We start from the raw sequence: 16,418 nt of genomic DNA, 5'->3' as shown, positions 1-16,418 counted from the left end.
ATCTAGATAATATTTGACCTCAAAATATTTCCTATGCTTTAGAACCTGTAATTTACTTTAATTTTAGCTAACTCTTCATCATTATGCAGTAATACTTTGTCCATGGAATTTTTGTTAAAGAGCCAGGAGGAATAGCTTTGGTTTTACTCTGTTGGAACAAAGAATCTTCTTAAAATATTGCAAGTGATTCCAGGAAAGCAGGTGAATAAACCACCTGTGAAAATAAACAGAACAAGGCAAATGATGCTCACATACTCCTGTAGGTTGACAGTTTCAAAAATAATTACATTTGTTGGAGTGCTGAGCATGTACAGTATGTGTCCTATGTAAAGTTTTATTACTTTCACACTTGACTTAAAATCGTGATTTCCTAATAGATCAATGTCCACAAAGATTCCGGCAAATGAAAAATGGCATTTCTTCCACATTTAATATCAAATATATCTGTAAAGTCAAAATGAACTCCTGAGTCCACTGGGCATTTTTTTATGAACTCTTTCTACTTTCCATTTCTCCATGTTTTGTGATGCCCTTGTCTAATTTGATTCAGTTTATCCTCCTGTCCTTGTCTTCCTTTCTCTTGGAAGACAAGGACAGGAGTCCCTTTCAGTAAGTAAGTAAGTAGATAAGATGGTGTGCAGTCTGTGGCTTGTCAAGTTGCAATCCCAACATCCCAACAATTTTGCTTTTGCAATGTTCTTAACTTTGCATCTGGTGGGACCTAGGAACAGGGCCTTTTCTCCCCTGGAGACTGCTTTTTGGAGACTCTTTCCCCCCCCAAAAAAAAATCAGATTGGACCTTCATAAAGCCTTGAAAACTTGTCTCTGCCATCAACCCTTGGGTTCTGGTAGTGTGGAGGGGGGCATTTCTTGGATATATTGATAGTAGGGTGTTGTGATTGTTTTCAGCTGCTAGTTTATAATTGTTTATGTTTTTAATTCTTGGTTATGTTTTAATCCTTATTTTTTTGTAATTATTAGCCACCAGAATCATGTATATGAGATCAGCAGCCATATAAATTTATTAAATGAATAAATGGGCCATGGCTATTCCCTTTTCTCCCAAAGCTGTTGTGTGATACCTCAGATATTTTTGCATTAGTAAGATCAATAATAACTGTGAAATAGCAATACACCTTTGTCCATGTTCCAGCCCCAGAAACATAACTGAACTCCTTGATCAATTGTAACTCAGTAATTTCATGTGGCAGACATTTGAGGTACCTTGTCCAATAATGGCTAAGATATGTTCAGTTCCCTTTTCTGTATTTTTATGGTTGTACAGCATTCAGAATTTGAACCTGTTCCATGTCTATGATTAGCCTTAGAGCAAATATCAGCATCACCTGCCAAGTTAGCAGGAAATACACATTTCCTAAATACTTATTTTTGTTAGTTTCTTTTTCATCTGTATCTAAATATGCAAGGAAGCTTAAAAACAGCTATGTCATCTTTTGCTTGTGATATCCCATATATCTTTCATGGGCTGTGAGAATAACCTTGAGGAACAGGAGGAAGAGTCTCAGAGAAGACAATGGTCTGATAAGAGAACTGGCCTCGGCTTATTAAAAAGATATAGATTCAATCTGGTAATCTAACTTACTAAGATAGTTGCCTCTCAACCAGTTCTTCACAATAGACTAATACTTTTTGTCCAGATATCATTCCTTATGCCATCCAATAATCATTATTATTTAAGCCAAAAAGAAAAGGAGGGTGCATTCAAATCAATAAATTTAAGTCAGCTGCCTAACATACACTATTATATACATTTTCTGCTAGATCCTCAAGGGCTGATATACAAAGAATGTTCACTGTTCCTAAATTTACTAGCAGTGACCACATGCAGCATTTAGTGAAAAAGACATCATTTCCTTTAGTCTCAGCTTTTAAAAATGTCCCATGGAAATGTCCACCCTTTCATCCTTTCTCCCAGTCTTTTTTCAGTTTCTCTTAATCAGCATTCTGCTCTTTGGGGTTCTCTTGCTTTCATAAAGATCAAGATCTATTTTTCAAAAATGTAACCATAATTTATGAAATACTTAAGTAAATTCTCTTTAACAAAGAATTTTAGATTGTAAGAGCATGAGAAATTTCTCCCAAGAATCATCTATTTCTAAAGATAGGAGTCTACCATTGCCCAGGGTTGAATTTGCTTTATTTTTCCCCAGTCCTGGAAACAGTATTTACATTTGAGGGAGGGGGAGAGGAGGAGGAGGAGGAGTTGTAAGCCACCACACTATCAACTTACTAGTGGCTTTCTCAGCATGCATCACTCTTGCTGGATCTGAAACCATCATTTAGGAAAGTACTGCTGTTTATACCCACTTCCTCCAGGAAATGCCTTGGATTCAATGGGCTCTTAAGTCAGGAGAACTCTGGGAAAGTTTTACTATATCTTCTGCCTCCTCCCCATTGGCCTTGCAGGCTGGACCCTAACTCTGTTAAGAACATTCTTGCTTTTTCTGTGGCTTTTCCTCTCCATTGCTTCTTTTTGGAGGACTGACTAAATAAATGCAGCTTTTCAATTGTCCTTATTTTGGTTTATAGTCTTCATACAACACAACAGATGAGATGAAAGCAATTTAACAAATGAATGGATGGTTCTCTGGAATTTAAAACTACCCTCTTCTGCTTCACTGTTAATAAGAGTGACAGCATTTGCATAACACGCTTACCCCATTAAACATGTGTTGTGAATTTAGCCACTGTGTATGGATTTTGCTCAGTTTTGCTTTTGATCTTCCAGGTCTTTATGAAAGTGACAAATTGATGTTTAATTGCTCTCAATACTAAGGAGAAATGATATAAAATGTGTGCTCTATATTGAATAGTCATCATTTTCACAATATCCAAGAAAATTCAGCTATATGGAATAAGAACAAAAATACCAGGATCCCTTTAGCCACACTTAATATCCCAATCATATAGCTATGACTAAACCCATAGTTTTCGAAATATGCAAGACAATTCAGCCATTTCTAATGTTACTCCTGCAAAGCACAATACAAGTATGGGAAAATTCTTCCCTCCAACTTTTAGTCAAAATGGCTCTTATCCTTCTGTCACAGCAATTTGAAAGAATAAGTAGCTAAACCTTTACTACAATCTTTGACCAACATGTCTACATATACGTGAAATACACACAGCCCATTAAAATGACAATTAAAGTAAGTTCTGTGATTTAAAGAGAAGGAAAGGAAGGGAGGAAGAAAGGAGGGATTTTTAAATGTATCAAAGAAATGCAATTTGATGGACAATATTTGTTATCTCGCTCTTGTAGCAGTGAGGCAGAATTTGGCAGCACTGGATTGTGACAACATTTGTGGTCTGCTAAAAGATAGGAGATGGGGACTGCAGATGGGGACTGTAGCCAAGAAATTAAAAGACGCTTGCTCCTTGGGAGGAAAGCCATGGCAAATCTAGACAGCACACTAAAAAGCAGAGACATCACCCTGTCAACAAAAGTGCGTATAGTCAAGGCTATGGTCTTCCCAGTTGCAACGTATGGCAGTGAAAGTTGGACCATAAGAAAGGCTGAGCGCCAAAGAATTGAGGCCTTTGAACTATGATGCTGGAGAAGACTCCTGCGAGTTCCTTGGACTGCAAGGCGATCAAACCGGTCAGTCCTAGAGGAGATCAACCCTGACTGCTCTTTAGAAGGCCAGATCCTGAAGCTAAAACTCAAGTACTTTGGCCACCTAATGAGAAGGAAGGACTCACTGGAGAAGAGCCTAATGCTGGGAAAGATTGAGGGCAATAGAAGAAGGGGACGACAGAGAATGAGGTGGCTGGATGGAGTCACTGAAGCAGTAGGCGTGAGCTTAGATGGACTCCAGAAGATGGTAGAGGACAGGAAGGCCTGAAGGAACATTGTCCATAGGGTCGCGATGGGTCGGACACGACTTCGCAACTAACAACAACAACAACAACAAAAGATAGGAGAAGCTGACATAGGAAACAACACTGATAGGGCAAGCCACTAGTATATTATAACCCTACTCTAGTCTAGCACTGATGATGTTGCTTAGTTTAGTAATGAAACATCTGTAAGAAAATTACCAAACTCAGAGAGCACCGAGGACACCACAGTTCAACCCTGAGCTACAGATATCCTCTCCTATACCATTGATCATCTCTCCCTAGGAATTCCTTAATGAGGGCCTGGATCATTATCTTACTCAGGTTTAGGTAGAAATGACAGGACAACAGGACACACTGAATATCCTCTTTGGCATGGGGTCATTTGGGTGGGCAATACAACTACTGGAAAGATACCCTATCCCAGTTTTGAGTTAAGAAAAGCATATGGAAAATTCTTGGCTTCACACCAAGGATCACACTCTTTGGAACTGGAATAGAACATAAGAAAAGTACATTATTTTACAATCAGAGCCAGTCACAATCTGCAGACTTCAGCTTGTTAAGCAATCCACATTTGAGATCCATGTTCCTCCTAATTAATATCTTAACATATTAAAGGACTAATTTAAAAAGTAACATGGCATTTCCATCTGGCTCTCACACCATGGACTTAAACAGATATATGTCTATAATTATATGACCTCTATATGGTCTTTAAATATATGCTCTACATATGCATGATAAAGCAATGCTTCTAGTGCATGTAGGAAGTTTTCCCAGAGCCTAGCAAAAATTATGGCAAAGAGCTAGTGTGAATTTTAAATAACATGGCTAAAGTCAGAATCAGTAATTGCTAATTGATGATAAACCAAGAAAGCTAGCAGCCAACAAGTAACTTCCTATTTTATTTTATTTTACTTATTATTTTATGAATTTATATAGTTGCCCACTCACTTTCAGTGACTCTAGGCAGCTTACAAACAATAAAAAAAAACAATATACAAAGAGTAAAAATAATAACCTCCCACTCACCTTGGTGACAAGGAGAATCAAACAAGCCACTTGATGGGCTCCATCCCCCTCAGGGTTCCCCAGGCCTGTTGGAAAAGTGTCAAAGTGTGGGCCAGTCTAATCTCCATGGGGATGATGTTCCAAAGGGAAGGAGCCACCACAGAGAAGGTCCTTCTTCTGAGTCCCACCAGATGTACTGCCTTAAGAGAAGGGACTCTTAATAGTGGGTTGCTATACTGATTCTGTGAAAGCACAAAATGCTGGAAATATCCATATTAGTAAAGGTTTTCTACTTGTGCATTTAATGCACATGCTTTTAAAACAATTCCCATAACTTTTAATTAGCCATGATTAGGACTTTTGACATCATCTTTACTGAATTTATTCTGGCCTGGGAACTAACCTGATAGTTAATGTTGAATTCCTTGGATATCTAAATCCACAATATGGTGGCAGCCCCCCTCACCCGCTCATGCAAGGGCTTCTGATGAAGTTTTGCAAATGAATTCTACTAGTTCTACTAGCACAGAACTAAAATGTTATACAGTAAATCCTTCATGCAGAATGTAGTTGTGGATGGGCTGTAACACCAAATGGGACAGATTTTTTTAAAAAATGATACTCCTTAAAGGGAAAATGAAGAGCAATTCTGACAGGAATGAGGAACCTGCAATTTTCCAAATGTTATAAAGTCACAGTGTCCAGAATAACTTCTGACTAATGTGGGCTATATAGGGCTAGACTACTATAAGAGTAGCAAGATTTTCATCCTTTTCAAATACATTTTCTGTCGTTAAACCCAATGGTAGTTAAAAAAAACAACTGTACAATATAAGGTAAAACATAGTTTAAGTTAACCCAAGTAGTTCTAACCAAAAGTGTTCTTTCTGTATCCAAAAATCTCATTTTTTGCTTTATGGTCAGTTACACCCTATTAGTTAATTGGGAGCAGGTAACTAGGTTCCAGAAGACAGCATCACAATGCACTTTGGAGTTTTATATTCAGGAGTTTTATTCAAAACAATAAGCACTGGTAATTATTACATAGCTTACCAGCAGAGACAGAGCAACCTTTCTCTTCTGAAGTTCTCTTGAATGGTGACTCAATTTTTTTCAGAACTAATCTAAGCAGGTTATGCCAGCCTGCTTCAGCAATGGGCCATGCTGGGAGGCTGCTGGGAATTATGGTTTGGCAGTATCTGCAGGGTTTCCTATTCCTGCTCCATTAATTAAACCATTGTGATACAGGTAACCAAATGACATTTTTCTTTACATCAATAAAAATGCCTGATAGGACAAAAGGATCAAACAGTGGTAAAGTGAAGTAGAAATGGAGGAAATCTCATTATCAGAGGAAAAGAGGGAAGGAAGGAAATGGCAAATTGTTGCAGAAAAGGGCAGCATGAATTGTATATATGGGCAGCATTATAATATGCTTGTAAAGAAATGGTACAGGAAGGCAATGTCATTACTGAATTTCTCCCGGATTCAGCCCAGAATGCATTTAATATTTAAACTGAAGATAACAGCAGGTAAGAACTAGGCTGGATCACTCCGAAGGCTTATATAGTCTAGCACTGAGGTCCCACAAACATTATTCAGGATGAGTGTTAGAAACCACAATTAGTTGATATATCACAACAGATAGTATACTTCTTCTGAAAGTAGAAACGACATATATCTATCATGACTGTTACAACATATAAAAGCAGTTTTGTTGCCCTTAAATTCCACATGTTTGTATGACCCCCTGCTAACACTGTCCAAATTGGTGGCTGTCACTTCATCTTGTCCAAGCAAATTGTATAGTTTCAACTCTGTATTTTATACTAAAGGTTGTCTTCCATTAGCAATCAGAACCGGGACCAGAAACTCTCGCTAAACAGTGTAGCTGTAAAGTGAAAAATCATGTGACTGCACAGACCTAACAGAGGCAGTTTTGGTATTTCTGGTTATAGTCATTAAGCAAATCACACACAGTCATTAAATGTGACATTATATGACCTTGAGTTGTGACATACCTGCTGGTTTCCCCATTGATGTTTCTTATTGGAAGGTGGCAGTGATGGTCACAATTGGCAATCATGTGATTGTGGGATGCAGTGACCTTTGTAATTGTGTACCAGTTACCAAGTGCCCAAATTGTGACCATGTGACTACAGGGACACTGCAATGGCCTCGACTTTGAGGACCAGTTGCAAATATCATTCAGGACCATTGAAACTTTGGACAACTGCTGATCAAAAGTGATCATTAAGTGATGTCTACCTATAGTTCTTTTCATCTATTCTGCATAGCACCTGAACAAGAAACAATGGATGGAAACTTACAAAGGAGAGACCCAGCCTAGAACTAAGGATAAATTTCCTGACAGAACAATTAATTAGTGGAACGGCTTGCTTCCAGAAGTTGTGGGTGCTCCATCACTGGAGGTTCTTAAGAAGAGATTGGACAACTATTTGCCCGGAATAGTATGGAATATCCTACTTGAGCAAGGGATTGGACTAGAAGAACTCCAAGGTCCCTTCCAAGTCTGTTATTCTGTTATTCATCTGTCCTGAACCTTTGACAGCTTCACACTATGGTCCTGAGCACCATGATCCTGTTGTCTTTCTCTTAACTGATATTGTTCCCAAGTTAAAATCCTTCTTGTAGAGCAGGCATGTCAAACTGCCGGCCCACAAGCCGGATTCATCACACCAAAACCGCACCCACCCCATTGCCAGCAATGGGGAAAAAGTCCCGATATGTTGCGCGATGTCACGTGACATTGCAAATTTTGACATGCCTGTTGTAGAGGAATTGATCCAATCCCTTATTAATATTAGCTGCCATTTTCTTCACTTTTTCAAGTTCTGTAAGGAAATGTAATAAAAAATAATAATTGCATGAAGGGGGAGAAAGGAGTAGATGGAATTGCTGTCTGTTATGCAGCTCTGAAAGCACATATCTTTTCCTTTCTCTCCAAAATTACCCCAACATTGTGGAATGGCGCACATTATGCTTTCATCCAACAACAGAGCTTGTCAGCTTTCGCATCCTGTCTGTAACTCAGGGCATATGAGAAGTCTAATCTTCAGCATTTGGAATCAGAAGAAGGGGGAGGAATGGATGTTCAGGTCAAACAGATCCCCAGAAATGCTGGAAAAAACAATTTCTTCACAATAACACTTCAATATGCCTTATACATTTCAAATTCTACATAGGAAGTTTTTCAAAAGAAGCAACTCCCACTCCCCCAAATGTCTTCCTGTCATATCTTTTCTGTGACAAAGAAAATTGTGATCTCCTTTGAAAGAACAATCGCCTGAAGAAAAGAAACTTTCTGTGAAGGAAAATAGAACTATGCAGAGAGACTAAATCCAATCCAATTTAGGGTTCTCTTTGCAAGGCAGAACTCTATCCTGGCAGATTTATGTCTGGATTTTTAATAAGTTATCCAGACATAAATTGACTGATGCATTTAGTTTTTCTTCATTTTGTGAATGGATAAAGCTGCTAGATTCTTGATTTTGTCTTTTTACAGGAAAAATGTAATCCATCTCACAACAATGTAGGGATCTTTGCAGCAGCTTTTACTTCCTTGCAAGTCCCATCTTCTGTCCAAAAAGTGCTATAAAGTAGAAACAGGACAGAGGCATAGCTAAGCATGATGACTCGTAAATGATAAAAGAAGCACGATGATGTCACAACATCAGCTCCACCCTTCCATACCTGCATTGCAAAGTCATCCGTTCTGTCGAAGTCCTAGAAGATGCTGCTGTGAATGATGCAGTTTGGCTATGGAAAGAAAGCAAATGTGGCCATCCTCTACATTTTCAGAAGTGAAACTGCATTAGTTGCAACACCAAATTCTGGTTGTAAAAAATGAGAGTGTTTGGTCTAGTACTTAAGGTGCTAGCCTAAAAGCCAGGAGACTGTGAATTCTAGTATTGCATTAGGCAAGAAAGCCAGCTGGGTGACTTTGAGCGAGTCACCTTCTCTCAGCCCAACTCACTTCTCAGGGTGTTGTTGTGGGGGAAAAGCAGGAGGAAGAAAGAGAATTAGGTATGCCTTGAGTGATTTATAAAAATTTATAAAAATAATACAGGATAAAAATCTAATAAATAAATAAACATCCTGATAAAAGTAGGACAGATTTTGATTAGGAAGCTAAAATGGTAAAAGATGCAAAATTGCATATTTGGTTTTATTCTCATATAAATCAAAGCAGTGATCTAAGTTGTGTACCTGTGTGAACAAACTAGGAAGCAAGTAGGGCCTGGTCAAGTTATCAGTTTAGACAACAATGTAGTATATTTGGAGTATACTTGGAATTCTAACTTCAAATGCAAAGCTTAGGAATGGGATGGAGGAAGGGGATGGAAAACAATCACAATCCTTTTAATAGCTAAATATTGGCCTCTAGAAAAACTCAGCTAAGCCTGCCAGGTAATAGTCTTAATGTTTTTTTAATCAACAGGACTGGAATATAGGTAGTTAAGGCAGCAGTCCTTTGCATTTATCTGCAAGAAAATCTTGCTTTATTCAGGGGAGTTACTTCTGTATATAAAATTACACTGTAAATTCTATAAATAGCAATAGTCATTCAAGCATAGTGCTAACTATGTCTAATCAGAAGCACGTCCTATCATATTCAGTCATAACTAGGCAAGGAATAGCATCAGTGTATAGACCAAAGAATCTGACAGAGATGATGGATTGCAGATTTTTCTCAACAAACAAATGGTCCCTTAATATAAGAAATCTTGCTCTCCCGTGCAGTTTCTAAAACACTTCATTTTAAATTACCGGTATTTTAATTGCATCTCTTGATATTGTAAGCCACCAAGAATTTTTCGGAATGAGAGGCCATAGTAAATTGAGATGATAATAATAGTATTTTTAAATAGCTGTTTTTAAAATATAAGAAAATTAGATGTCCATGCTCCAGTTCTTTTTAATTAAACTATTTAAGAATGAAAAATTATGCTAATATTTTGCAAGCAATTTCACAGAATGCTATTATTCTCTGTTGAGAAATTACTTTCAACATAAATTAATATTTCAGATTATTAAGTTTAATTGGATATAGTTTATCTAAACAATATCTATTTTATAGATATGCAGAGCCATAAATTAGGTCTGTACTACCCTCTATTAATGTATTTAACGTATTTCTAGGATGAAATTAGTCATTATTTTGCTCCTTACAGTGATTTAACAATGTTATGCGAGTGTAGAAGAGACATATTTACTGAGCCAATACTGCTTGGAAATCATTCAGCTACAGTATTCCTACAGGTAGTCCTCAACTTACGACCACAATTGAGTCCAAAATTTCCAAGGCTGAGCAAGGGAGTTGTTAAGTGAGTTTTGCCCCATTTTATGACCTTTCCTCCCACAGTTGTTAAGTGAACCACTGCAGTTCTTAAGTTAGTCACATGGTTGTTAAGTGAATCTGGCTTCCCCATTGACTTTGCTTGGCAGAAAGTCACAAAAGGTGATCACATGACCCCGGGACACTGCGACTGTCATAAATACATACCAGTTGCCAACTGTCCAAATTTTGATCACGTGGCCATGGGGATGCTGCAATGTAAGTATAAACAACAGTCATAAATCACTTTTCCGGTGCTGTTGTAACTTCAGAAAGTCGCTAAACAAATGGTTGTAAATGGATAATTTAATTTAATTTTAATTTAATATTTGCATTTGTATACCGCCCTTTCCCTGAGGACTCAGGGCGGTTTACAGGGAATTAAAATCAAAACATACAAAAGTTAAAACCAATTTAAAAAGCATTAAATTCACCCTGTACATTAAAACCCCAGTTAAAATTTTCCCCTCAGCCTGGGCCCGAGAGCTCAAAGAGCCAGGTCTTCAGGCCCCGGCGGAATGATCGGAGGTCGGGAGCAGTCCTCAGCTCTACTGGCAGCTGGTTCCAGAGGGCAGGCGCTCCCACTGAGAAGGCCCTATCCCTGGGTGTCACCCGCCGGCAATCTCTCACCGGCGGAACCCTGAGCAGACCCTCCCTGTGGGAGCGCACTGGGCGAAGGGCGTTTGATGCCGGCAGCAGGTGTTCCCTCAAATAACCCGGACCCAGGCCATATAGGGCTTTATAGGTGATAACCAGCACCTTGAATTTCACCCGGAGGGCAACCGGAAGCCAATGCAGCTCGCGGAGTAGAGGTGTTACATGGGAGTATCGGGAAACCCCCATTACAACTCGCGCGGCCGCATTCTGCACCAGTTGAAGCCTCCGAGTGGTCTTCAAGGGCAGCCCCATGTAGAGAGCGTTACAGTAGTCCAAACGGGAGGTCACAAGCGCATGAGTGACTGTGCGTAGGGCGTCTCGGTCCAGATAGGGACGCAACTGGCGCACCAGGCGAACCTGTGCAAAAGCCCCCCTGGTCACGGCTCCTATGTGATCTTCAAAATTGAGCCGTGAATCCAGGAGGACGCCCAAGTTGCGAGCCCTATCAACGGGGGGTAACACCTCACCCCCCATCATTAGAGGTGGAATAACTTGGTTAACCCGAGACGCCGATATGCACAGCCACTCAGTCTTGGCGGGATTGAGACGAAGCCTGTTTCTCCCCATCCAGACCTGGACCGCCTCCAGGCACCGGGACATCACGGAGAGGGCATCACTGGGTTGGTTCGGGGTGGAAAGAAAAAGTTGGGTATCATCAGCATACTGGTGATACCCCACCCCAAAACCACGAATGATCTCGCCCAGCGGCTTCATGTAGATGTTGAACAGGAGGGGCGAGAGAACCGACCCCTGAGGGACTCCACAAATGAGAGACCTCGGGGCGGATCTCTGCCCTCCTGTCAACACCGACTGCGAGCGGCCCTGGAGGTAGGAGGAGAACCACCGTAAGACGGTGCCTCCCACTCCCAACCCCCTGAGACGCCGCAGCAGGATACCATGGTCGATGGTATCGAAAGCCGCTGAGAGATCTAATAGGACCAGGACAGAGGAGCAACCCCTGTCCCTAGCCCTCCAGAGATCATTCACCAGCGCGACCAATGCCGTCTCCGTGCTGTGTCCGGGCCTGAAGCCCGATTGGTACGGGTCCAGATAATCAGTTTCCTCCAGGAACAGAGGGAGCTGATGCGCCACCACACTCTCAACAACCTTCGCCAGGAAGCGAAGGTTGGAGACTGGACGATAGTTGTTTAAAACAGCCGGGTCCAAAGCAGGCTTCTTGAGGAGGGGTCTCACCACCGCCTCCTTCAAGGCGGCAGGGAAGACACCCTCCTTCAAAGAAGCAGTTATCACTGCATGGAACCAGCCTCGTGTTCCCTCCCGAGCCGCATAAGCTAGCCAGGAGGGGCACGGATCCAACAAACAGGTGGTGGAGCTCAGTCTCCCCATGATCCTGTCCACATCATCAGGGGAAACAGGGTCGAACTCAGTCCAGATAACGTGCTCAAGACCGCCTGATTCCTCCACATCAGACTCTGCCCAGTCAGAGTCCAAGCCGGTCCGGATCCGAGCGATTTTGTCCGTCAGATGATGACTAAACTCCTCGGCTCGTCCCTGCAAGGGATCCTCCCTCACCTCCTGGTTAAGGAGGGAGCGAGTCACCCTAAACAGGGCGGCCGGGCGATTATCTGCGGACGCGATAAGGGCGGCAAAGTAGTTAGACTTCGCCGTCCTTATCGCCGCAAGATAAGACCTTATGAAGGTTCTTAACTGCAATTGGTCGGATTCGGATCGGCTGGATCTCCAACCGCTCTCTAGACCTCGTCTCCGACGCTTCATCTCCCGGAGCTCCACAGAGAACCATGGAGCCCAACGGGATCTGCGCCGAGTCAGAGGTCGCATGGGTACAACACAGTCGAGTGCCCTGGTGGCGGCCGTTTCCCAGGCCTCCACCAGAGCATCGACTGGGCTGTGGGTAAGGGTGATAGGTATCGGCCCAAGCGCCCTCTGGAACCGATCCGGGTCCATTAGGCGCCTGGGGCGGAACCACCTGGTCGGTTCCGCCGCCCAGCGGCGGGGGATGGCATGACGGAAAACCAGCCTCAGGAGGTGATGATCTGACCATGACAGAGGGGTGATGGACGGAGAACCCCCTCCCAGATCATCCAACCACTGTCCAGACAGGAACACCAGGTCGAGAGTATGATCCCCCTCGTGAGTAGGGCCCTCAATAACCTGGGTCAGGCCCATGGCTGTCATGGAAGCCATGAACTCCCGAGCTAACTCCGACGACCCCCCCAGTGATGGCAGGTTGAAGTCACCCAGGACTATAAGCCTGGGGAACTCCACCGCCAACCCTGAGAGGGTGTCGAGCAGCTCAGGCAGGGCTGTTGCCACACAGCTGGGCGCCAGGTATGTGAGCAACAAGCCCAACTGAACCCGAGGACCACATCTCAAGAGGAGGGATTCACTCCCGGCCATCTGGACAATGGTGGCCTCCCGGGGACACAAAGTCTCCCGAATAACCACCGCCACCCCACCACCCCTGCCCTGAACCCGTGGCTGGTGCAGCACCCGGAAACCTGGCGGGCATAACTCGGTGAGAGGCACCCCTCCCTCCGAACCCAACCAAGTTTCCGTGATGCACGCTAGATCCGCACATTCCTCCTCGATCAGATCACGGATGAGGGGAGCTTTGTTAACTACGGATCTAGCGTTAAAATAGACCAACCTGAGCTCAGGGGCCTGATCACCCTCATCCCCGGGTAGGAGGGTGCTAACCGGAGGGTCGGAGCGCGCCACCGCTCGGAGATAGCGGGGGCGCGATCCCAGATGTTGATATGGCCCTCCGCGCAAACACCTGCTGCCATACCCTATCGCCGTGGGGATTCGATGCCCCACCCCCACATTCCCAGCGCCAGCAGCCACCTCCCCCGACCCCGTCCCGTCGGGACCTCTAACAGGTCCAGACTGAGTGCCGGTTACAGATTCCTTCCCCACCCTCCCCTTCCTCCCCCTCCCTAACCTCTTAAAATAACCGGCTAAGAATCTTATCAGGGGCCTCTTAGCGCGTCTTAACTCGAGGCCCCTGTCCAAGCCCAACCACCTCTCGGAGTCCCAAAGCTTGGACCCGTCATTAAGGGGAGTATGGAAACAGGCGACAGGTCGCGCCCATGAGGCAGGAACCGCCCTAAGGGCATACAAATCCGCTTCGGAATAACGATAGATCATATTGCGCTCGAATAGTCTCTCAGGGCCGATGTTACAAATATATCCAGAGGATCGCTCGTTGATGGTACATAGATGGAGAAAGAAAAAGTCCAGTGGGCGTATCTCTCAATCTGCAAAGCCATCTCAGCTCTCACCTGAGATGGAAATCCAAAAGACAACCTCAGCCGTCCTCTCACTCCGGCTGAGGCATCTGACTGGAGCAGAGAGAGAAAAAGGGGATCCTGAGCCAGGCCCACCCCAACTGGTCTCTCACACCAGTGAGGTGGACGCTGACCAGTCCAAAACCGTCCTCCCACCACGGTTCGGTCCCGTCCACATTGGACTATCAATAGGGAGATCTTAATTCCCATCAGGTACGGAGCCAGTCATAACGCCTGCCTGGCAGCAAAAAAGTAAAGGACAGGGAGGCCAAGCCTCTGTTGATCCTCACACCGCCAATCAGCGCCGTCAGTCAATGCCCGTCCGCCAGTCCAAACCATCTCCAACGGAGGAAAGAGGTAGTCCCAGCAGCTATATTGAATAAAAAAGTTCGCTAGCATGTCCGCCGAGGCCGATGACCAGGCCCACAGTCTGCAACCACCATCCGGGAGGAGAGGAGGCTCCGCACCGCAGAAAACGGTGCCAGCCAGCCAATGGTAGTAGAAGAATCTCCGTCCGGTGGGATCATCGCCGCTGCCCCTCCAACAACAGAGGGTATCCACGACGAGCAAGCAGAGGAAGGAAGACAGGCAAGGCGTCCCGGGCTTCCCGGTGCTGTAATAGTGCTCGGCGCCATAACGGAGCTCAGCAGGTCGGCAGGAAATTCTCAGCGCTGCTCGTTCAAATCAGCAGACCGCTGGTTGGGGGGGGGCTCGGCGTCACGAAAAGCAGCGCCCAGCAGCTGTTCCAACAATCCCCAATCCCCAAAGCTGCCTCAGCCCGCGAGCAGATGGAAACAAAGCAGACGTCCCGAGCTTCACGACGTGGCAGCGCTCAGCGCCATGATGAGGCTCAGCAAGTCGACAGACAGTTCTCGGCACCGCTCGCTAGAATCCACAAGACGCTGTTTCGGAGGGGGGGGGCTCAGCGCTACAGAGAGCAGCGCTTAGCAGCTGTTTTAAAAACCCCCGAGTCCCGGAGTAGCCACAGCCAACAGCAGCACGAAGTCGCCTCGGCCAGCAGCAGATGAAAAAGCAGGGCTGACATCTCGGGTTTCACAGCGTAGCAGCGTTCGGCGCCATCATGGGCCGGCAGGTTGACAGGCGGCAGATGTCAAAAGTCGCTGGCTCGAAGGGGGGGGGATCAGCGCCGCAGAAAAACAGCGCCCAGCAGCTGTTTTTAGACCCCCCACCCCCAGAATCGCCTCGACATACCGTGGGCTTCCCCGAGCTAAATCCTTTGAAGCCCTCAAAGAGCGCCCGAAGCCTAAGTTGCGGCCGTCGCCATCTTGGGCAGGAAAAAAAAAAAAATTAGCAATTAAATTAGCAATTAAATTAGCAATTAAAAAATTAGCAATATTTAATAAGATAGAGAAAAGTGGGTGCTAATAAAATCAAACAGTGATGATAACTTCACTAAGATCTAGTGCAGAGAACTGGTCTATTGTCATTGTAGTAACTTATAGCAGTTTGTGCCTGTGTGTGTGTGTGTGTGTGTATGAATTAATAGACTTCTGTGTGTACACAGAATTATCTGCTTGTATTAGAAAGCCCACTTTAATAGTATCTAAGTTTTCCATCATTTCCACCATGCTTTTTAAGTTAAATGGGAAAACAGATAATCATCTTTCAGTTGCCCCCTTCTGACTCAGTTCCTGATCCAGTTATTCAGACCATATTAGAAACTCAGGCATGAAATAAGTTTGCAACAGGCAAAAAAAAAATCGAAGAGTATTTTTTTCCAGGGCTGATAGTTTTGCTAAAACATTGATAGTGCTGCAAATTGGTTTTCTTTCTTTAGCAGTTTGGATCTTAGACAGTACCGCTAGCTTCATGTTCTAATACTCAATGCATTATTGGCTGGATAGCTTGATCAGATCCTCGTATTCATGTCTACTAAAATAAAGCAACTTCTTCTTTATTTTGTCTGTTTTAGCTCAAGAAGAGTGGACTATAAGTCGTCCCAGCCTAAAAGCTCCAACTCCCAGGTCAACCAGAGGGAGTTACAGGGAACACCCCTACGGTAGATATTGAAAGTCCTCCACATCTGTGACCTCAACTTAAAGACAATTAAAAACCCGTGGTCTCCACGTAAACGACAACAAGACAAGTAATAGCCCATTTTTTTTCTATCCTAGGAATTACTGCTTATGATTACCTGTATACTACTTATGTTTCCAGACTGGAGTGAAACTGGCATTAGTATTATTTTTAGGACATGGACTTTAAAAGACTGTTGGCAGTTGTTGGCTAAACCTTTC

General features: G+C 43.7%; 1 protein-coding gene across 1 annotated transcript in view; it reads left to right on the top strand.

Annotated features, from left to right (window-relative positions):
• The window catches only part of KHDRBS2 (KH RNA binding domain containing, signal transduction associated 2), a gene marked incomplete at both ends in the record, with an annotated part of 414,751 nt that extends 398,560 nt beyond the window's left edge, over positions 1–16,191 (top strand). Inside the window, one exon of the mRNA XM_081316505.1 lies at positions 16,094–16,191. Coding sequence (XP_081172631.1) covers positions 16,094–16,191 — 98 coding nt within the window. The remainder of the gene's footprint in view (positions 1–16,093) is intronic.
• Positions 16,192–16,418: the final 227 nt, after the last annotated feature.

The sequence above is a fragment of the Vipera berus genome (assembly GCF_964194415.1).
Source record: "Vipera berus genome assembly, chromosome: 1".
NCBI lineage: Eukaryota > Metazoa > Chordata > Lepidosauria > Squamata > Viperidae > Vipera > Vipera berus.
The sequence above is the reverse complement of the archived record's forward strand: the minus strand, read 5'-3'. Positions and strand labels throughout refer to the sequence as shown.